The sequence below is a fragment of the Hemiscyllium ocellatum genome, chromosome 16 (genome assembly GCF_020745735.1).
Source record: "Hemiscyllium ocellatum isolate sHemOce1 chromosome 16, sHemOce1.pat.X.cur, whole genome shotgun sequence".
NCBI lineage: Eukaryota > Metazoa > Chordata > Chondrichthyes > Orectolobiformes > Hemiscylliidae > Hemiscyllium > Hemiscyllium ocellatum.
The window spans coordinates 58,454,642-58,478,214 of NC_083416.1; the positions used below are offsets into that span (position 1 = coordinate 58,454,642).

The 23,573-nt window shown below is 43.4% G+C and overlaps 1 protein-coding gene across 1 annotated transcript in view; it reads right to left on the reverse strand.

Moving 5' to 3' along the window:
• The window catches only part of LOC132823227 (organic cation/carnitine transporter 2-like), a 98,344-nt gene that overhangs the window by 13,829 nt on the left and 60,942 nt on the right, over positions 1-23,573 (reverse strand). The window contains exons 7-8 of the mRNA XM_060836853.1: positions 14,334-14,548; positions 619-801 (exon numbers count right to left, since the gene is read on the reverse strand). Coding sequence (XP_060692836.1) covers positions 619-801; positions 14,334-14,548 — 398 coding nt within the window. The remainder of the gene's footprint in view (positions 1-618; positions 802-14,333; positions 14,549-23,573) is intronic.

Here is a 23,573-nt window from a genome sequence, read left to right on the forward strand (position 1 = left end):
TGCCTCACAGCACCAACGACCCATGTTCAATTCCTGCTTTGAGTGACTGTCTAAGTGGAGTTTACATGTTCTCCCCATATCTATGTTGGCTTCTGCCACGTGTTCTGGTTTCCTCCCACAGTTCAAAGATGCACAGATTGGGTAGATTGACCATGGCAAATTGTCCCAATATTTTCAGGAATATGCAGGTTAGGTGGGTCAGTTGTGGTAAATGCAGGTTAGAGGGTTGGGTCTGGGTGGGATGCCCTTCAGAGGGACACTGCAAACTTGATGGACTGAATGGTCTCTTTCTGTACTGTACAGATTCTCTAATTCCACAACACAAATATATCATTTAAATAATGCACTCAGGTTTCTCAGACATAATGAAATATTGGATTCAGTCAAATGCTACCACCCTTTGTCACATAGTGTGGGATAGGCAGAGTACATGGTGATGAGAGACAAGAGCATGGTGGTGATGACCAAGTGCTTCAAGTGTATTTACAGCTCCATTCAATCTGTTCATTTGTACCTTGACCGCATGGTGTGAATTTAAGGATGGTCTGTGAGTATTGGGCTAATGGAAGGAATTTCCTGATATTCTACATCACTACAGAAGTTCAACTGTTATCTTACCAAGGTAAAAAATGTAAGGCGAGACGATGGCTCCAAATCTGCCGGCCATAGAACTCACACCGACACCCATATTTCTTACCACAGTTGGGAACAGTTCAGAACTGTAGACATAAACTATGGCAAAGGCAGCTGTCACCCCAAACTTTCCAATCATCACCAGCACTGTGGCAAGTGCAGAAAGATCTAGAAAAAAAAAACAGAAATGCGTGGTTAGTAGAAGATGAATACCTTATCCTGTCAGACATTTCATACATAGATAATGTACTAGATATGCTCTCTGACATTGATCTTTGCAAATTAGACATACATTTTGAGAATACATGAAGGTACTCCCCATCCATTTACATTAATGAATTGAAAAACGTGCATCCAAATTTTGTCTGCTTATGTTCTTAATAGATAAGATCCTGCAATGAAAATATGCACTCATAAAACAGCCTTGTCATGTAGGAGAAAGTGAGGACTGCAGATGCTGGAGATCAGAGCTGAAAAATGTGTTACTGGAAAAGCGCAGCAGGTCAGGCAGCATCCAAGGAGCAGGAGAGTCGACGTTTCGGGCTTAAGCCCTTCTTCAGGATTCCTGAAGAAGGGTTTATGTCCGCAATGTCGATTCTCCTGCTCCTTAGATGCTGCCTGACCTGCTGCGCTTTTCCAGCAACACATTTTTCAGCCTTGTCATGTTGATGCTTAAGTACTTGGCTATTGGAAAAGAGGCACATAAAACGGGTAAGGTGTCTTATTCAAGTATTGCAAAAATAGGAGCAGTAGATCAAACAACATCTCAAACCTATGTTGTCACTGAGTATGACCAAGGTCAATCTTCTGCTTCATATCTACTATAGCACCTGCTCCCATATCACTTTATTCCCTGGGAGATCCAAAACCTCCCTATCTAAGCATTTTACTGACTCTGCAACAACCATCTAAAATCTTCTGGGTAGAGAATTTGAAAAATTCACAGCCACTTGTTGTGATCTCACTAAAGCTCTCGGCTATTGCAGCAACAGCTTCTTATTCTTATGCTCTAATTCCCTTGAAATAAAGGCCATCCTCTATCATTTGCCATTCTAATTGCTTGCTGAGCCTGCATGCTTACTTCGTATTCCTTGTACTCAAATCTCTAAGAACAACAATGTTTAGTAGTTTCATGACTTAACAAATACCTTCCAGTTGTTGCTGACAAAGTGAACAACCTCATAATTCCTAAGATTTTTCACAATATACCAGCTTGTTGTCATTCACTTAATATGTCTTTATCTCTCTGCAGGATTAGAGTAGATTCCCGACAGTGTGGAAATAGGCCCTTCGGCCCAACAAGTTCACACTAACCCTCCAAAGAGTAACCCACCCAGATCCATTTCCCTCTGACTAATGCACCTAACTCTATGGGCAACTTGAATGGCCAATTCACCTGACCTGCACATCTTTGGACTATGGGAGGAAACCTGCACAGACACGGGGAGAATGTGCAAACTCCACACAGACAGTAACCCAAAGCTGGAATCAAACCTAGGTCCCTGGTGCTGTGGGGCAGCAGTGCTAACCACTGAGCCACTATGCCACCTGACCTTTTATCCTCACAGCTTTCATTCATATTTGGATTTGTAGTTTCAACAAACCTGGACTCAATATGTTCTGCTGCTTTGTCGATAATACACATTGTAAATATGTGAGCTACAATCACTGATCCTTGTGCTACTCCACTATTTACAGCCTGCCAACTTGAAAATGCTCTTAACCTCTGTTTCCTGTCTGTTAATCATTCATCCATGCTAATATACTACACTTGCATACATACATGTAGAACCTTATGACCTTTGAAAATCCAAGTGTACTACACCTACTGGCTTCCCTTCACACACCTTACTTATTACATTGAAAAAAAAATTGAATAAATTAATGAAACATAATATAGCTTTGGTAAAACCAGGTCTGATCATATCATGAGTTTCTGTGCATTGTTAGAACTTCTTTAATAATAGGTTCCAGCATTTTCTTGATGTCAGGCCAACTGGCCTACGGTTAGGAAAATATTCATAGAATCCTTACAGGTTGGAAACAGGCCATTTAGCCCAACAGGTCCACACTGACCCTCTGAAGAGTATCCTACCTAGGCCCATTCTCCTGATTATTGAACCTACCCTACACATCCCTGAACACTATGGACAATTTAGCACAGCCAATTCACCTAACCTGCACATCTTTGGACTGTGGGAGGAAACCGCAGCACACGGGGGAAACCACGCAGACAATGTGCAAACTCCACACAGACAGTTGCCTGAGGCTGGAATTGCACCTGGGTCCCTGGTCCTGTGAGGCAGCAGTGCTAACCACTTTCTGGATCAGTGGTGCTGAAAGATCACAGGAGGTCAGGCAGCATCCAAGGAGCAGCAAAATAGACATTTCGGGCAAAGCCCTTCATCGTGCTAACCACTTTGTATACCTCCTTTCTTAAATTACATCATTATGTTTGTTCACTTCCAATCTTCTGGGACTTTTTCAGAATCTAGGGAATTTTGGAAAATCATTCAGCAATCACAAGTACAACTTAGATTTATAGTGCATTGATCAATTAAATTTACATTCCCTCATCAGTTGGAATAGAATTTTAACTCATGCCTCTGGAACACCAGTCCTAGCATCTGAGTTACCCGTTCAGTAATATTAACACTCTCCAAATATTCCCCTCTGACTGTTGCGATGCTGTTGAAGATGCTTAATGAGTTGTTGCAGTGCACTGTAAGTGCATGTTATAGATCATATATGCAATGCTGCTTCTGATTTTCTGTATTTGGACTCCCTGACTGAAGGCTGTCTTCTGTAATGTGAATGAGGTCTGTTGACAACTATGACAAGAAAAAAAAGACAAAAAAGCTCACTGGCTTTGTGTCTGCATTAAAGGGAGACGTATTATGACCTGGTACCTCGGCTGGGGAGGTGATCACAGTGCAAAATGGCAAGGCAAGGTTAGGATGCTGTGAGCATCAAGGTAGGCTCATTGTTACTGACCATTAAAGGAGCAAACAAACAGCCCTTAGATGCAGCCTGGTCCAATCTGTGAGAAGTTACCGATTCTGAGTTATGTGTCAAAATTGTTGATATCTTGTTCTCCCAAAAAGCTGCATATTAAAGGTGCAAGATCTACACTTCTTGAGGCCAACAACCATGTAGTGATCCCTGTTAACAAAAGCTCACATTCTTTAGGATCCTGTAAGATTTGTCCGTTAACTTACATTTTGGCTAAGTAATTGTAGTCATAAGAATCTTAATGCGATCAGAAAACAGTGCAGAATTCGAATAAGTGCATGTGGGAAAGGCAAAATCCATGAGTAACTGCCTTTCTAATCCACTTCATCCTTCTTCATAGACTATTCTCGAGATTGAGAATGATTTTTTTTCTACTTGAAACTTAGAAATCAGAACTTATTTTTGAAGATCTGTATCAGACATGCAGATGATGTGGCCCACTCAACAAAGCTGACTGACTCGGATGCAGTGTCCTAATGCTGGGGTGTTGACCTAAGAGAGGACACTAATTTAGAAACACCTAACCTGTCAGTGGGGTTTACAAGATTTTGGAAAGGCATCGCTGGTGATACCTCTCTGAGGATTTGAGGTGTCAGCCATAATTGTCCATGTCTTCAATACAGATAGAAGGGCATGTAAACTGCTACCTTGCAGACTGGCTCGGTGCTGGGTTTCAGATTTTGTCATCAACAATTCTGTTTCTCGAATAGCCAAAGGCCATGTTGGTACACTGTAGGAGATGTGGAATGTCATTGTCGATGTTTGTCATTGCTGAAAGGACGTTTCTAGCATATTGATTCACTCTGTCCACAGTGGTTTCTGCTGAAACCTTTGGCTCTTGTCCTATAACTGTCCCATTCTTATGCTGCTCTCTGTCTCCTAAACTATGCACGTGAATGAGTTAGATAATAGACAATAGGTGCAGGAGTAGGCCATTCTGCCCTTCAAGCCTGCACCACCATTCAATATGATCATGGCTGATCATCCTTAATTAGTATCCTGTTCCTGCCTTATCTCCATAACCCTTGATTCCACAATCCTTGAGAGCTCTATCCAACTCTTTCTTAAATGAATCCAGAGACTGGGGCAGACTGCGCTCTGGGGCAGAGCATTCCACACAGCCACCACTCTCTGGAATTGACCTTGTGAACCTACGCTGCACTTCCTCAATAGCCAGAATGTCTTACCTCAAATTTGGAGACCAGAACTGCACACAATACTCCAGGTGTGGTCTCACCGGGGCCCTGTACAGCTGCAGAAGAACCTTTTTGCTTCTATACTCAATCCCTCTTGTTATGAAGGCCAGCATGCTATTAGCCTTCTTCACTACGTGCTGTACCTGCATGCTTACCTTCATTGACTGGTGTACAAGAACACCCAGATCTCTCTGTACTGCCCCTTTACCTAAATTGATTCCATTTAGGTAGTAATCTGCCTTCCTGTTCTTGCCACCAAAGTGGATAACCATACATTTATCCACATTAAACTGCATCTGCCATGCATCTGACCACTCACCTAACTTGTCCAGGTCACCCTGTAATCTCCTAAAGTCTTCATCACATTTCACCCTGCCACCCAGCTTAGTATCATCAGCAAATTTGCTAATGTTATTATTAATACCATCTTCTATATCATTAATACATATTGTAAAAAGCTGCGGTCCCAGCACTGATCCCTGTGGTACCCCACTGGTCACTGCCTGCCATTCCAAAATGGAGCCATTTATCACTACTCTTTGTTTCCTTTCAATCCAAGTTAGTATCTTGCCCCCAATACCATGCGCCCTAATTTTGCTCAGTAACTTCCTATGTGGGACTTTATCAAAAGCTTTCTGAAAGTCCAGGTATACTACATCTACTGGATCTCCCTCGTCCATCTTCAGAGTTACATCCTCAAAATTTTCCAGAACATTAGTCAAGCATGATTTCCCCTTCATAAATCCATGCTGACTCTGACCTATCCTGTTACTACTATCCAGATGTAGATCCAGTTGATCTACATTATTTGGAGATGGGAGGTGTGCAGCAAACAAGAAATTAATTCATTCCAAGAGCTAATGTTTAGGGACCCTATCTGTGTCTTGTACAATGCATGGTCTGTTTGTAATGTTCTATTCCTTTGAACACCCACATTTCGGTGGTCCTACAGCTCAATCCTTCACAGGTTGACTCACCTATCCTGTCTACTCTGGATGTGGTTGTACCATCTTCTTCCCGATTATGCCCTTTTGAATTCCTGCATTTTGGTAGTGAGCGTTCTTTAGCCAGTGGCTTCTGGCTTCCAGCTTCTACCTCCACATGTTAGTGATCGCCCCAGTGATCCAAATCCCCTTGCTACATGTTGGTGAGCACCTCCGTTATCCAAATCCAAAGTACTGCTCTACCATTCAATTATATCATGACAGATCCGCAACCTAACTCCATGAACTTGCCTTTTTCCATATCATAATCGCATTAGTTCATAAAATCTATTAGTCTGTTTTAAAATTAACAATTGATCCAGCACTAATTTCCATTTATAGAATTGACTTCAAAATTTCTACCGTCTTTGTATGAATAAATGTTTCATAGTTGCATTCCCTTCTAAATTGCAGGGAGATGTTTAATCTTTCCTTGTAGTTTAACCCTCGTAGTCCAGGTACCGTTCTGGTAAAGCTATAGATTAAATCTTAGAGGATTTTAGCAAAATATAAAGTATGTGGGTTTAGTGGAGTGATTCGTGTGCCCAGGCTGAGAGGTACTTATTGCATTGTACCATATTCGCCACATGAATTGCTGTTGTCACTCATGGCGTGCATTATATCCGATTTCTGCCCCAACTTCCCACACACCATTCCCAGAAGATATCCACCAGATAACCAACCTAAGATCAACACCTTCTGCATTGATGCTACCATTATACACCAGCTGCATGCCTGAAGGATTCCTAGCATCAAACAGCTGCTCTGCTCATTGTTGGGGACGGAGAAGAGATGGCTCAGACAGGAAGTCCTCTAACAGGGATCTAGATGCTGTTGTTGAAAGGATGGCGCAGTGGAATGCATGCAACCACAATATGCCAGCCTGGTTGGCGATTGTCACCTGGGTAAGTGCCACCTCAAGGCTGCAGAGAATTGGACTGCAGTGGCAAATAGAGGCCAATGACCAGGGCAAATACCATAATCTTCTCTCTGCTACTTTTCACTCACTCTATCTCTGTTACTGAGTATACTAACACCAGGGCTTATGGAGTGTAGGTTTGATATCCAGACGTTTCATTACCTGGCTAGGTAACATCGTAAGTGGCATCCTCCAAGTGAAGCGAATCTGTTGTCTCCTGCTTTCTATTTATATCTTTCTCCTGGATGGGGTTCCTGGGGTTTGTGGTGATGTCATTTCCTGTTCATTTTCTGAGGGGTTGATAGATGGTATCTAGATCTATGTGTTTGTTTATGGCATTGTGGTTGGAGTGCCAGGCCTCTAGGAATTCTCTGGCATGTCTTTGCTTAGCCTGTCCCAGGATAGATGTGTTGTCTCAGTCGAATTGGTGGGTTCTTTTTCATCCGTGTGTAGGGCTACGAGGGAGGGAGGGTCATGTCTTTTTGTGGCTAGCTGGTGGTTAACTTTCTTCCTGTTTGTCCTATGTAGTGTTTGTGGCAGCCCTTGCATGGAATTTTGTAGATGACGTTGGTTTTGACCATGGGTTTTACTGGGTCTTTTAAGTTTGTTAGTTTTTGTTTGAGAGTGTTGGTGGGTTTGTGTGCAACTTGGATTCCGTGGGGTCTTAGTAGTCTGGCTGTCATTTCTGAAACTTCTTTGATTATGGTAAAGTGGTTAGGGTTTCTGGCTGTGTTTGGTCTGCTTGTCGTGGCTCGTTCTTGAGGAATCTGTGGACTGTATTCTTTGAGTATCCATTCTTCTTGAATGCGTTGTATAGGTGGTTCTCTTCTGTTTTCCGAAGTCCATCTGTGCTGCAGTGTGTCGTGGCTTGTTGGAATAGTGTTCTGATACAGCTTTGTTTGTGTGTGTTGGGATGGTTGCTGGTGTAGTTAAGTATTTGGTCAGTGTTTGTCGGTTTTCTGTATACGCAGGTTTGTAGTTCTCCGTTGTCCTTTCTTTCGACTGTGACGTCCAGGAATGTTGGTTTCTTCCTCCTTGGTGAACTTTATGCCTGTGAGGGTGTTGTTGATGATGTCAAATGTCTCTTCTATCTTGTTTCGTTTTGTGATGACAAAGGTGTCATCTACGTAGTGGACACAAAATTTTGGTTTGATGGTTAGTAGGGCTGATGTTCTAGTCTTTGCATTACCTCTTCTGCTATGAATCCTGGTAGTGGAGATCCCATAGGTGTGCTGTTGGTTTTTTTTTTAGATTAGATTTACAGTGTGGAAACAGGCCCTTCGGCCCAACAAGTCCACACCGACCCGCCGAAGCGAAACCCACCCATACCCCTACATTTACCCCTTACCTAACACTATGGGCAATTTAGCATGGTCAGTTCACCTAACCCGCACATCTTTGGACTGTGGGAGGAAACCGGAGCACCCGGAGGAAACCCACGCAGACACGGGGAGAACGTGCAAACTCCACACAGTCAGTCGCCTGAGTCGGGAATTGAACCCGGGTCTCCGGCGCTGTGAGGCAGCAGTGCTAACCACTGTGCCACCGTGCCGCCCACCACTGTGCCACCGTGCCGCCCACATTAAACTCAACTTGCCTGGAACGTAAACCAAGCGCTGAACTGTTTGCGATTTGCTGCAGGGGAGGCGAGTACCATCATGACAGCAGGGAGACTTCACAATATTCACCACAGTTAATTCCCCTGGAATATCAATGCAGCGGGGATTTTAACAATGCTGCAGCGGTGGAGTTGACCAGCGGTCTCTTCTAAAAGTGTCGTAAGTATTTCCTTTGCCAGGTCGATGTTGATGGAGGTGAACAGTGCTGTTACGTCGAATGAGACCATTGTTTTGTCTTCCTCTATTTTGGTGTTTTTGATGATTTTTAGGAATTCCTGGGTGGAGTGGATGGAGTGCCGTGACTCTTCTACTAGGTATTTCAGTCTTGCGTGTAGTTCTTTGGCCAGTTTGTAAGTTGGTGTTCCGGGTAGTGAGACTATGGGTCTGAGGGGGTCTCCTGCTTTATGGATTTTTGGTAGTCCGTAGAATCGTGGGATGTTGGTTCCGTCTGGTTGCATTTTCTGGAATTCTGTCTTGTTTAATTGTCCGGGAATTGTGTATTTTTCTTCGGTTATATGTAATTTTATTTCTTAGTTGTGGGGTCGGGTCTAATGCCACCTGTTGGTAGGTGTTGGTGTCTGCGAGTAGTGCATTGGCTTTCTCTATGTAGTCCCTTCTGTTCAGGATGACTGTGAGCCGACCCTTGTCTGCAGGTAATATGATGATGTTTTTGCCTTTTTTGAGGTTTTCTAGGGCTTTTTTTTCTTGTGTGTTCAGTTTGTTTCCTTCCCTCTTTCGGCTCAAAGTAGGTGCAACTGTCTGTCTGATCGTTTGTTCAGTTTCTTCCGTGAGTTTGTTGTCCCTCAATGTGGTTTCTATTGCCGCTAGAAAATCCTTCTTGACATCGTCTTGGTAATTGAAATTTATTCCTTTTACTAGTACCGCTTTTTCTGTGTCTGATAGGGTCCGGTCTGATAAGTTCTTTATCCAGCCCCTGTGTTATTGGTTTTGTCTTTGTTTGTGAGTTTGTCAAGTTTTTTCTTCAGGTCCCGATTTTTCTTTATCTGTGTTTGTCGTTGTTTGGTGTTTATGGCTCATTCTACCGCGTCTGTCCATTCTTGATTTGTTGCTTGTTTGAATAACGGTTTTTGGCGCGCAATTTCCCCGTTGTATTTTCGGAGTCTGTGGTGGGCGTCATTGATTAGTTCTTGGAGCATTCTGCAGCTGTTTCATTCTGTTAAACTTCTGGCTTGAGGTGTTTTTATTGGCAGTTTGTATTGGAGACATTTTGGCAGTACCTGTCTTCTCAGATGGCATTCCTTTCCCATCTTCGGGCAAGTTGTAGTGTGTTGCGCCCAGAGACTACTAAGGCCCCTTGGAATCCTAGTAGCACACAAACCCACCAACGCTCTCAAACAAAAACTAACAAACTTAAAAGATCCAGTACAACCCGTGGGCAAAACCAACATCACCTATAAAATTCCATGCAAGGACTGCCACAAACACTATGTAGGACAAACAGGAAGAATGTTAGCCACCAGGATACATGAACACCAGCTAGCCACAAAAAGACATGGCCCTCCCTCCCTCGTAGCCCTAAACACAGATGAAAAAAAACACCAATTCGACTGGGACAACACATCTATCTTGGGACAGGCTAAGCAAAGTCATGCCAGAGAATTCCTAGAGGCCTAGCATTCCAATCATGATGCCATAAACAAACACACAGATCTAGATACCATCTATCAACCCCTCAGAAAATGAACAGGAAATGACATCACCACAAACCGCAGGAACCCCATCCAGGACAAACATATAAATAGAAAGCAGGAGACAACAGATACGCTTCACTTGGAGGTCGCCACTGATGATGTTACCTAGCCAGGTAATGAAACGTCTGGATATCAAACCTACAGCTCAGCGAGCAAACCTACACCCTAGAGCTCAACCTGAGCTACAAATCTTCACAAACCTTGCAAAAACCAAGGCTTATGCTGTGACACCTCCCTCTGTTTCATTCAATTCCCTGATTTTCTTTTGTTAGCCCCGATCCCTCCACATCACTAACTCCACAGTGTCTCCGCATTCCCTTGGAACACTTCAATAGACATCAGCACTAATAGCTGTGCCATCCACTAGTGCGTCATTGCCACCAGGGGCAGGTTGGCAGCTGCCATAGAGAGACAGGCCCAGCACCCTTATGGACTTCTGGAGAATCACAAACAACTGCACTCCCATCACTCAAGACATTGGTCCAAAGGCATGGTGCGATTAGGGTAGGGACTCTACAGTCCAGTCCTCATAAAGAGACAGGGCTGTGCCTGAGGCATCCAGGCAGCAAAGGAACCATACATAGGCTCCCTAACAGTTTCCAGGACACTGCAGCGGTTGTTAGGGCTCTGCCTGCCTCTGTCCAACTCTTGAAAGTTCAGGTTCAGAAGGGTCAACTTGCCTCCAGATCCAAATACCCCTCCTTCGCTCAAGGCAATAGCCTCCACTGTGGAGAAGGTTCACTCCACTCATCTGTGGAATGGGCAAGTTCAGTGTGGCACAGTGAGAGGGACATGAAGATGAAGTTGTACTGAGGGTACAGCTGATAGTTATTCAAAAATACTTGTTTTCATTGTTCATGTGGTTCATGCCTCTATGTAGGGCCTAGATGCTTCACTGCACCCTTCAGGGTAACTCTTTAGGCAGTAACAAGTCACAATGGTTGGGGGTCTTCAAAGGAAACCAATTACAACATGTGGTAACAGGAGTAGCAATGTGTTTACATGGCAGTGACTCAGTCTGACGTCTTAGGCTCCTTCCTTCAACATTGCCTACTGTTCAGGTGGCTGCATGCACACGAGTGTATATATCAAGCAGCTCCCCAACAGACATGGTGCCAAAGGAGTGCAGCACACAGAGAGGATCAATATTGCAGGATGACTAAACACTCTGCATGCCTGTGTCACTATATCTCATGTGCTCTTAATCAATGATCTTCCCCTGTGAACACCCAGTGACTGATTGAAGATGCAGTCCCCACCAACTCACTTACCCCACCCATTGCAAGTGCACTCATGGGACCATCTTCCTGAACATCGCTCATTCTCTACATGCTTCACCATTGAAATGTCAGCAATTGGTTCTCTTGCAATTGGCTTCTAGCCTCAGCATTAACATGTTATTGAGAGCGCCAACATTACCGTCTCCTTCCTAGGTACCCATTTCGTGGACCCCACGGACTTCACATTTAACCAGGCCATCACCCAAGTACATGTGAATCTATACCAGACTACCTATCACCATCCCGACTGCTCGCCCCACCCCACCCCACACCCCATACACCCAATCACCCTCTTAATTTCTATGAATGGAGGTGAGGGAACAATCATGGCTGAGCTGTTTGATCAACCTGATCTGCTAGTGCTGTTCCTGACCCCCCTGTCTAGTGGCCACATTGTCCCAAAACTGCAGCAGGGGTTTGTGTGATGTTCTCTCTAATTTTCTTTCCAGAAGTGTGGGCCTCCTAGGTCTGTGCATGGCAGCAACTTCAAGAACTGGAAGTCAATGCTGTGATTGGCAAGCACGGAATTGTGTAGTGGCTACACCTGCACACTACCACGCAATGCAGACGACATTCTGGGTGTGTGAAAGGCCATTCAAAATGGAAGGTAACTGAGTTCAGCATATCTAGTCTCTCTCAACTTCAACCTGAGCAACATCATGGTGAATCTCCACTGCACCCTCTCAAGTGCTAACACATCCTTCATATAGTGTGACAAACAGAACCCCAGCTGTGACCTAACCAACATTCTATACAGCTACATAATCAATGGCATCATAGCGTAATTAAGATTTGGCACTCAACTCAACTGAAACAACAGTACATTGTCTATGGAACTTAATCCTCCCAAGATAGAAATCTCATGTAAGTGAACAGGTTATTTTCAGATTGGCAGCCTGTGACCAGTGGGATACCATAGGGATTAGTGCTTCGACTCCAGCTGTTCACAATATATATTAATGATTTAGATGAGGGAACTAAATGTAATACCTCCACACTTGCAGACAACATAAAGCTGTGAGGGAGGATGGTCTGTAAGGAGGACACTGAAATGCCACAGCGAGATTTGGACAAGTTGAGTGAGTGGCAAAATGTGTGGCAGATGAAATATAATGTGGATAAATGTGAGGTTATCCACTTTGTTAGCAAAAACAGGAAGCTGGATTATTTTCTGAATTGATTGGGAAAAGGGAAGGTGCAATGAGGCCTGGGTATCCTTGTACACAAGTCACTTAAAGTAAGCATGTAGGTTCAGCATGTGTTGAAGAAGGCAAATAATATGTTGGCCTTCAGAGTGAGAGGATTAAGAAAACAAGCAGGAAGACCTTGCTGCAATTGTACGGGCCTTGATGAGACCACATCAGATGTATTAGGTGTTGTTTTGACTTTCTTACTTGAGGGAGGATGTTTTAGCTATGGAGAAGGTGCAACAAAGTTTTACCAGACTGGTTCCTGGGAGATGGGACTAATATATGAAGAGAGTTTGGATTGGTTAGGAGAATTTTCACTGGAGTTTAAAAGAGTGAGGGAAATTTCGTAAACCTATATAGTTCTAACAGGAGTAAGTTAAAATCACACGACACCAGGTTAATTAGTCCAACAGATTTATTTGGAAGCATAAGCTTTCGGAGCACTGCTCCTTCATCAGGTAACTAGTGATGAAGTTACCTGACGAAAGAGCAGCACTTCAAAAGCTAGTGCTTCCAAATAAACCTGTTGGACTATAACCTGGTATTGTGTGATTTTCAACTTTGTCTACACCAGTCCAACATGGGCACCTCCACGTGATAGCTAACAGGATTAGACAGGGTAGATGTAGAAAAGATGTTCCTGATAACCGGGGAGTCCAAAATCAGGAGGGGGTCACAGTCTAAGGATAGACCATTTAGGACTGAGCTGAGGAGCAGTTTCTTTACCCAGGGAGTGGTGAGCCTATGGAATTCTTTACCACAGAACATGCTTGAGGACAAAAATTGAATGTTCAAAATGAGTTAGATATAGTTTTTAGCGCTAAAGGAATTGAAGAATATGGGTTGAAAGTGGGAAGAGGATACTCAGTAGGATGATAATCCATGGTCATATCTAATGGTGGAGCTAGCCCAAATGCTGTTCTTATTTTCTACGTTTCTATATTTCTATGTCTATTTGAGGCTGTGAATAAATAGCACAAGAATGGAAGTGGAGAGGATGGTCTATGGAGGTTTAGGGGACACAGCAGTTAGTAAATACTGGACAGATTTAATGCCGAACATAATGTTTGTCATATCCCAAGTATGTTAGCTCCAGTAAATAAGTGATCGCAACAGTTTACTGTCCCATGTTATGAATATGATAAGGTACAAGATTCTTTTCCCCACTGGGAAAAGAGGAGAGGCTACTTAATGCAATTGGCTTGTTTGTACAGTAATGCCAACAATATCAATTGAATTCCTGAGCAGTTGTACTGGTGAATGGCTCTCCTTTCCAACTTTGCCCCTCACCTAAGGCGAAGTGACTCTCAGGTTAAACCAGTACCAGTCATCTCTGTCTAATAGGACAGCAGCCCTCTGAGATTATTGCAATTTACTTCTTCTTCAAAAAGAGAAGTTTTAGTTGTACTGGCCTTGTTGGGTAGTTTTGTCTATAGTTATTTGTTTACTTTGTCAAATGGAGATTTGGTGGTGGTTCAATTAAAAGAAAGGTTGTATAGTTTTACATGAACCCTTTGAAAGAGAAACAGCTTTTAAACCAGTGCTGATTTGAATAAACTAAGTGGTAAATAGGACTGGTCGGGGTTAGTCACCCTCCAATATTCCAAATTTCATGATTATCCTCACTGCACCTTAATCTTACAACAAAACAAGATCAGTGATATTGTGATGGATCTTCATAGTTTCTGGAACTGATGATATCACATTTGTATTCAAAATAATCAGAGAAAGAAGAACATGTTTAAACAAAAGACAGATTATGATAATTTTAGCCGCACTAGACATTTACTTGGAGGTATCAGCTGGACGAAGAAAAGGACAACCCCGCCAAGTAAAAACGCGCCTGAAAGGCTGAACCTTCGGGAAAACTTCTGGAGGAAAAGCCAAGATGCTATATAGGCCGGAACTTCGATGGCAGCCATGAGGAAACAGTTCAAATAGTCATCACCATGGAGATTGGGCGTGCTCAAAGACAGGCCAAAGTATCCAACTGCCATAATCATCCTGCCAAAAAAATGGTAAAAACTGCTTATAAACAATTTGTAATTTCATTTGATATTTTCCATTTTGGTTTTACTCTGATCTTCTTTGTGTCTCTTATGGTGTTCCCTGGTTCATCTATCATTTCCCATCAAGGATGCAGGCAGCACATCCATTCTCTATGCTGGATGTGTTCATTCCAAGCATTATAAGGCCTACAAAACATTCCCTGTAGCTGACTATCCTTCAAAATTTACAATGCGCTTGCATCCCTTCCCCTACCTCCACTTGTTCAACCATTCTTCATTGACCAACAGCAATATCTCTGTTTGAACTGAATGATTCCTTTCTGATTTTTCTCTTTATATTTACCAAAAGAGTAACACAACATTGGCTGCCAATGATTCACCCAGTTGCTAAGAGACTGGACAAGCAAGTTCCATCTTTCCTACTCTCAGTGTTATAAATATTTTATTTTGCTTTACTTCAATTTACTGAAACAATTCCATCGGTACACACTCCATTACAATTTTACTTAGGTGTAATAATTTTAGCCAGATATGGCTTGATATACTACATTGGTTGTTTCACTTTTCATTTTAACTATCCTAATGCTATCCCTATTCTGTCCCACTGTCTTATATTGCATTCACACCCTTTGCATATTTCCACTTATGAGCAAAATATTTACAAAATGAAGGAAGAACAAACAATCCATTTGTTTAATTGAGAAGAGAACATTGAGAACCTCTAACCAGAGCACTGAGATCAGAGAAAGTTGTTCCTTTGTGTGGCAATTCTATTATATCCAGAATACCTCCCTTCATGGTAGATGGCATGTGGAGATGCCGGTATTGGATTAGGGTGGACAAAGTCAGAAGTCACATGACGCCAGGTCCTGCAGGTTTATTTACAATCACAAGCTTTTGGAGCACTGCTCCTTCGTCAAGTAAACTTCACCTTGTAGATTGTAGGGTGTGGGGGGAGGCAGGTAAGGGTGGCGAGGTCTGGAAGTGGTGGAATGACAGCATTAGGTATCTTGATGTGGAGATTGGGTTGGGGTTAATTGCGACGGGGGAGGATAGATGTAAGTGGGATTTGGTGGATGGTGCCTATCTGGAAAGGGGGCCCTTGAGGGAGGTGCCCTCCAACCTTGGTTGAAACCTGAGCAGGGGCTTCTCTTTCAATTCCTGAAACCCTCCCACTCGTGTCAAATTTGAGGCTAGATAGAAAGTGGTTCTTCAGTTCCCACTCACTGGGGTGTATGGTTGTGGCGTTACCACTGTCCTAAAGACATAGACTTCAAACGGATCCAGTACCTCAAATCTGGGCATTCAGGAGGCTTGATAAGCTATCAGCTGCAGGAGAACTGCACTCTGAAATAATTTGCAACCTCATGCCCAGCATATGTTCCCATCCACTTCACAAGCAAAACAGCAGAAGAAGTTTGGGCTAAGTGATCCCACAACTAATGCATCAGATCTAAGCTCAGCAGTCCTGCTACATTCAGTTGTGAATGGAGGTGGTCAATTAAGCAACCAATAGGAAACGGAGGTTTCACAATTATCCCTATCCTCAACAATGAGGGAGCCCAGCATATCAGGGCAAAAGACAAAGTTGTAGTATTTGCATTCACCTTCAGCTAACACGCTGAGAAAATGATCCAGCTTGCTTTCTTCCTGAGATCCCTAGCATCACAAATATTTGAATTCAACCAAGTCAAATCACTTCAAGTAATATCAAGATATGGTTGATGGCACTGAATAACTGTGAAGGTTATGTGCCCTGGCATCATTCCACCATAGAATGGAAGACTTGTGTGCAGAATTAGCCACATTCCTAACCAAGCTATTCCAGTACCACTGCAATACTCCCAGCAATGTGGAAAATTACCAGGTACGTCCCATGCACAAAAAGCAAGACAAAGCCAACCCAGCCAATTACCATCCCATCAGGATATTCTTGATGGCAGAGGCCATCGACAGTGCTACTTATTGATGCTCAGTCTGGATTTTGCAAGGACCACTCAGCTCCTGATCTCATTTCATTTTGGTTCAAACACTACAAGAAGGCAATTCACCACCACTTTCTCAACATCATTTGGGACAGGGAGTAAATGTGGCCCTAGCAAGCAACATCCAGACTGTAATCAAGTTTTAAAAAAAGACATAATCATTGAACAGGTTTTTCAGTACAGCCTGACTTCACGAGCTATCTGAACGAGCATCATGATGTACTGCCATTCTCCTGCCGTTTCACCATAACCTTGCAATGATCGATATAATGTCTTACTTGAATCTGCTTCCTCCTTCTAAGCATTGCATTCCAAACTCAAAGTACTTGCCATGTCAAAGCTTTTTTCTTCTATCTTACTTATTTCTTTTCCAAATCACTTTAAATCAGTCTCTTATTGATGCACTTACGAGGGAATACAGTTTCTCCTTGCTATTCTGTCCAACCTTCTCAAGGTTTTGAAAATTTCAATCAAATCTTCTTTTTGTTTTCTCCACTCTATAATTCTCCATCGTTTCGTCAAAACTATAAGACCATACTATGTAGGAGCAGAATGCTCCACCATTTGATCATAGCTGAAATATTTTCAATCCCATTCTCCTGCTTTCTACCCGTGATCCTTGATCCCCTTTTCAATCAAGAACCTATCTATCTGTCTTGAATACATTCAATGGCTTGTTAGATTAGATTAGACTTACAGTGTGGAAACAGGCCCTTCGGCCCAACAAGTCCACACCGACCCGCCGAAGCGAAACCCACCCATACCCCTACATTTACCCCTACCTAACACTACGGGCAATTTAGCATGGCCAATTCACCTGACCCGCACATGTTTGGACTGTGGGAGGAAACCGGAGCACCCGGAGGAAACCCACGCAGACACGGGGAGAACGTGCAAACTCCACACAGTCAGTCGCCTGAGTCGGGAATTGAACCCGGGTCTTAGGCGCTGTGAGGCAGCAGTGCTAACCACTGTGCCACCGTGCCGCCCACAGTGTTCTGTGGCAATGAGTTCCACAGATTAGTCACCCTCTGGCTGAAGAAATTCCTCTTCATCTCAGTTATGAAGGGTCATTCCTTCAATTTGAGATTGTGTCCTCAGGTCCTAGTTTCTCCTACTGGTGGAAAGATCTTTACCACAGAACATAGAACAATAGAGTGCAGAAAGGCTCTTTGGCCCTCAATATTGTGCCGACCTGTGAACTAATCTAAGCCCTTCCTCCTACACTATCCCATCATCATCCATGTGCTTATCCAAAGATTGTTTAAATCTCCCTAACGTGGCTGAATTAACTATATTGGCAGGTAGGGCATTCCACACTCTGAGTAAAGAACCTGCCTCTGACATTTGGCACAACAGCTGTGCTGAGGGAGGATAGTCCCAGAAATACATCCAAGGAAGTTATTGGGTGGAACTGAGAAATAAGAAAGGGATGATCACCTTAATGGGATTGTATTATAGACCCCCTAATAGTCAGAGGGAAATTGAGAAACAAACTTGTAAGGAGATCTTAGCTATCTGTAAGATTATTAGGGTCGTTATGGTAGGGAATTTTAACTTTCCAAACATTGACTGGGACTGTCATAGTGTTAAAGGTTTAGATGGAGAGGAATTTCTTAAGTATGTACAAGACAATTTTCTGATTCAGTATGTGGATGTACCTACTAGAAAAGGTGCAAAACTTGACCTACTCTTGGGAAATAAGGCAGGGCAGGTGACTGAGGTGTCAGTGGGGAAGCACTTTGGGGCCAGCGACCATAATTCTATTTGTTTTAAAATAGTGATGGAAAAGGATAGACCAGATCTAAAAGTTGAAGTTCTAAATTGGAGAAAGGCCAATTTTGATGGTATTAGGCAAGAACTTTTGAAAGCTAATTGGAGGCAAATGTTCGCAGGTAAAAGGACAGCTGGAAAATGGGAAGCCTTCAGAAATGAGATAACGAGAATCCAGAGAAAGTATATTCCTGTTAGGGTGAAAGGGAAGCTGAAAATGTGTTGCTGGTTAAAGCACAGCAGGTTAGGCAGCATCCAAGGAACAGGAAATTCGACGTTTCGGGCCAGAGCCCTTCATCAGACTCTGGCCCGAAACGTCGAATTTCCTGTTCCTTGGATGCTGCCTAACCTGCTGTGCTTTAACCAGCAACACATTTTCAGCTCTGATCTCCAGCATCTGCAGACCTCACTTTTTACTCTACAGGGTGAAAGGGAAGGGTGGTAGGTATAGGGAATGCTGGATGATTAAAGAAATTGAGGGTTTGGTTAAGAAAAAGAAGGAAGCATATGTCAGGTATAGACAGGATAGATCGAGTGAATCCTTAGAAGAGTATAAAGGAATAGGAGTATACTCAAGAGTGAAATCAGGAGGGCAAAAAGGGGACATGAGATAGCTTTGGCAAATAGAACTAAGGAGAATCCAAAGGGTTTTTACAAATATATTAAGGACAAAAGGGTAACTAGGGAGAGAATAGGGCCCCTCAAAGATCAGCAAGGCAGCCTTTGTGTGGAGCCAGAGAAAATGGGGGAGATTCTAAATGAATATTTTGCATCAGTATTTACTGTGAAAAAGGATATGGAAGATACAGACTGTAGGGAAATAGATGATGACATCTTGCAAAATGCCCAGATTACAGAGGAGGAAGTGCTGGATGTCTTGAAATGGTTAAAGGTGGATAAATCCCCAGGATCGGATCAGGTGTACCCAAGAATTCTGTGGGAAGCCAGAGAAATGATTGCTGGGCCTCTTGCTGAGATATTTGTATCATCGATAGTCACAGGTGAGATGCCGGAAGACTGGAAGTTGGCAAACGTGGTGCCACTGTTTAAGGAGGGCGGTAAAGACAAGCCAGGGAACTATAGACCAGTGAGCCTGACCTCGGTGGTGGGGAAGTTGTTGGAGGGAATCCTGAGGGACAGGATGTACATGTTTTTGGAAAGGCAAGGACTGATTAGGGATAGTCAGCATGGCTTTGAGCATGGGAAATCATGTCTCACAAACTTGACTGAGTTTTTTGAAGAAGTAACAAAGAGGATTGATGAGGGCAGAGTAGTAGATGTGATCTATGTGGACTTCAGTAAGGTGTTCAACAAGGATCCCAAGGGAGACTGATTAGCAAGGTCAGATCTCATGGAATACAGGGAGAACTAGCCATTTGGATACAGAACTGGCTCAAAGGTAGAAAACAGAGGATGGTGGTGGAGAGTTGTTTTTCAGACTGGAGGCCTGTGACCAGTGGAGTGCCACAAGGATCGGTGCTGGGTCCTCTACTTTTTGTCATTTACATAAATGATTTGGATGCGAGCATAAAAGGTATAGTTAATAAGTTTGCAGATGATACCAAAATTGGAGGTGTAGTGGGCAACCTCAGATTACAACAGGATCTGGACCAGGTGGGCCAATGGGCTGAGAAGTGGAAGATGGAGTTTAATTCAGATAAGTGTGAGGTGCTGCATTTTGGGAAAGCAAATCTTAGCAGGGCTTATACACTTGATGGTAAGGTCCTAGGGAGCTGAACAAAGAGACCTTGGAGTGTAGGTTCATAGCTCCTTGAAAGTGGAGTCGCAGTAGATAGGATAGTGAAGAAGGCGTTTGGTATGTTTTCCTTTATTGGTCAGAGTATTGAGTACAGGAGGTCATGTTGCGGCTGTACAGGACATTGGTTAGGCCACTGTTGGAATATTGTGTGCAATTCTGGTCTCCTTCCTATCGGAAAGATGTTGTGAAACTTGAAAGGGTTCAGGAAAGATTTACAAGGATGTTGCCAGGGTTGGACGATTTGAGCTATAGGGAGAGGCTGAACAGACTGGGGCTGTTTTCCCTGGAATGTCGGAGGCTGAGGGGTGACCTTACAGAAGTTTACAAAATTATGAGGGGCATGGATAGGACAAATAGACAAAGTCTTTTCTATGGGGTCAGGGAGTCCAGAACTAGACAGCATAGGTTTAGGGTGAGAGAGGAAAGATATAAAAGAGTCCTAAGGGGCAGCGTTTTCACGCAGAGGGTGGTGCGTGTATGGAATGAGCTGCCAGAGGAAGTGGTGGAGGCTGGTACAATTGCAACATTTAAGAGGCATTTGGATGGGTATATGAATAGGAAGGGTTTGGAGGGATATGGTCTGGGTGCTGGCAGGTGGGACTAGATTGGGTTGGGACATCTGGTCGGCATGGACGGGTTGAACCGAAGGGTCTGTTTCCATGCTGTACATCTCTATGACTCTATCTGTCTTAAATCTATCACCCCATAATTTGTAGTTATGCCCCCTCTTACAAGCTGATGTCATCATCCGAGGAAAAAGACTTTCACTGTCTACCCTATTTAATCCTCTGATCATCTTGTATGTCTCTGTCAAATCTCCTCTTAGCCTTCTTCTTTCCAATGAGAACAGACCCAAGCCTCTCAGCCTTTCCTCATAAGACCTTCCCTCCAGACCAGGCAACATCCTGATAAATCTCCTCTGCACCTTTTCCACATCCTTCCTATAATGGGGTGACCAGAACAGTACACAATATTCCAAGTGTGGTTGCACTAGCATTTTGTATAGTTGCAGCATGATATTACGGCTCCAGAACTCAATCCGTCGACCAATAAAACCTAACACATCCTATGCATTCTTAACAGCACTATCAACATGGGTGGCAATTTTCAGGGATCTATGTACATAGACTCTAAGATCCCGCTGCACATCCACACAACCAAGAATCTTTCCATTGACCCAGTACTCTGCTTTCCTGTTATTCTTACCAAAGTGAATCACCTCACATTTATCTGCATTGAACTCCATTTGCCACCTCCCAGCTTAATCCTGCAGTTTATCCAAGTCCCCCTGCAACTACAACATTCTTTCACACTGTCTACTACTTCACTGACTTTCACACCATCTGCAAACTTACTAACCCATCCACCTACACCTGTATCCAAGTCATTTATAGAAATGACTAACAGCAGTGGTCCCAAAACAGATCCTTGTGGCACACCACTAGTAACCTGACTCCTGGCTGAATATTTTCCATCAACCACCACTTGCTGCCTTCTTAAAGAAAGCCAGTTTCTAATCCAAACTGCTAAATCACCCTCAATCCCATTCCTCTGCATTTTTTCCAACAGCCTACCTTGTGAAACCTTATCAAAGGCTTAACTGAACTCATGTACGCCACGGCAACTGCCCTATCCTCATCCACATGCTTGGTCACCTTCTCAAAAAATTCAATGAGGTTTGTGAGACATCACCTGCCCTTGATGAAACCATGTTGACTATCTGCAATCAAATTGTTGCTTGCTAGATGATTACAAATCCTATCTCTTATACTCCTTTCCAAAGCTTTTCCGACAACTGGTCTATAATTACCTGGGTCATCTCTACTACCCTTCTCGAATAAGGGCACGACATTTGCAATCCTACAGTTCTCTAGTACTAAATCTATAGACGATGATGAGTCAAAGATCAAAGATCAAAGCCAAAGGCTCCGACATCTCCTCCCTAGCTTCCCAGAGAATCCTCAGAATAATTCCATCTGGCCCAGGGGACTTTTCTACTTTCATTCCTTCTAGAATTGATAACTCCTCTTCCTTGCTAACCTCCATCCTTTCCAGTCTAATGTCTTGTATGTCATTCCCCTCCTCTGAAATATGCTCCTTTTCCTTAGTGAAAACCAATGAGAAATATTCATTTAGTACCTCTCCAATCTCCACAGGGTCCACACACAACTTCCCACTTCTGTCTTTGACTGGCCCTATTCCTACCCTAGTTATCCTTTTAGTCCTCACATACCCATAGTAAGCTTTAGGATTTTCCTTTATTCTACCTGCTTAAGACTGCTCATGTCCTCTCATTGTTCTTCTTAACTCTCTCTTTAAATCCTTCTGAGTTAATCTGCAACTCTCCATCGCCTCATCTGAACCATCTCACCTCAATGTCATATGAGCCTCCTTCTTCCGCTTATCAAGAGATGCAATTTATTTAGTAAATCACGGTTCCCTTACCTTATCATTTCCTTCCTGCCTGACAGCGACATACCTATCAAGGACACGCAATATCTGTTCCTTAAACCAGCTCCACATTTTGATTGTCCCCATCCCCTGCATTTTGCTATGCCATTCTATGCATCTAAGTCTTGCCTAATCGCATTATATTTGCCCTTGCCCTATCGATAACTGTTGCCCTGTGGCATGTACCTATCCCTTTCCATCACTAAACTAAACGTAACTGAATTATGGTCACTCTCTCCAAAGTGCTCACCTACAACTAAATCAAACACCTGGCCTGGTTCATTAGCAAGTACCAGATCAAGTGCTCCCTTCTTGTCAGCCCTTCGACATACTGTGTCAGGAAACCCTCCGGCACACTTTGGACAAAAACTGATCCATCCGTCATACTAGAGTTACAGCATTTCCAGTCAATGTTGGGGAAGTTAAAGTCCCCCATAATGACCATCCTGTTCCTTTAACTCCTACCCAGAATTGCTTTGCTGATCCTCTCCTCCACATCCCTGCAACTCTGCGGAGGCCTTTAAAAAACAACCAGCCGTGTGACCTCTCCTCTCCTGTTTCTAACCTCAGTAGACGAGTTCTCGTCGAAATCTCTTTTAGCCACTGTTATGCTGGCCAGACCTCCCCCTCCTTTACCACATTCCCTGTTCTTAATGAAAGATCTAAGCCCTGGAACTTGCACCATCCATTCCTCACCCTGCTCTAACCATGTCTCCGAAATGGCCACAACATTGAAGTCCCAGGTACCTATCCATGCTGCAAGCTCACCTACCTTATTTCGGATACTTCTGGCATTGAAGCAGTCACACTTCAAACCAGCTTGCTGTCTGCCAGCACATTCCTGTGACCGTGAAATCCTGTCCATGCCCTCCCTACTCTCATCCTCCTGTGCACTGGAACCACACCATAGTTTCCCACTCCCCTGCTGATCTAGTTTAAACCCACCCAAATAACACCAGCAAATTTCCCACCAAGGATATTAGTACCCCTCTGGTTCAAGTGAAGACTGTCCTGTTTGTAGAGATCCCACCTTCCCCAGAATGACCCCCAAT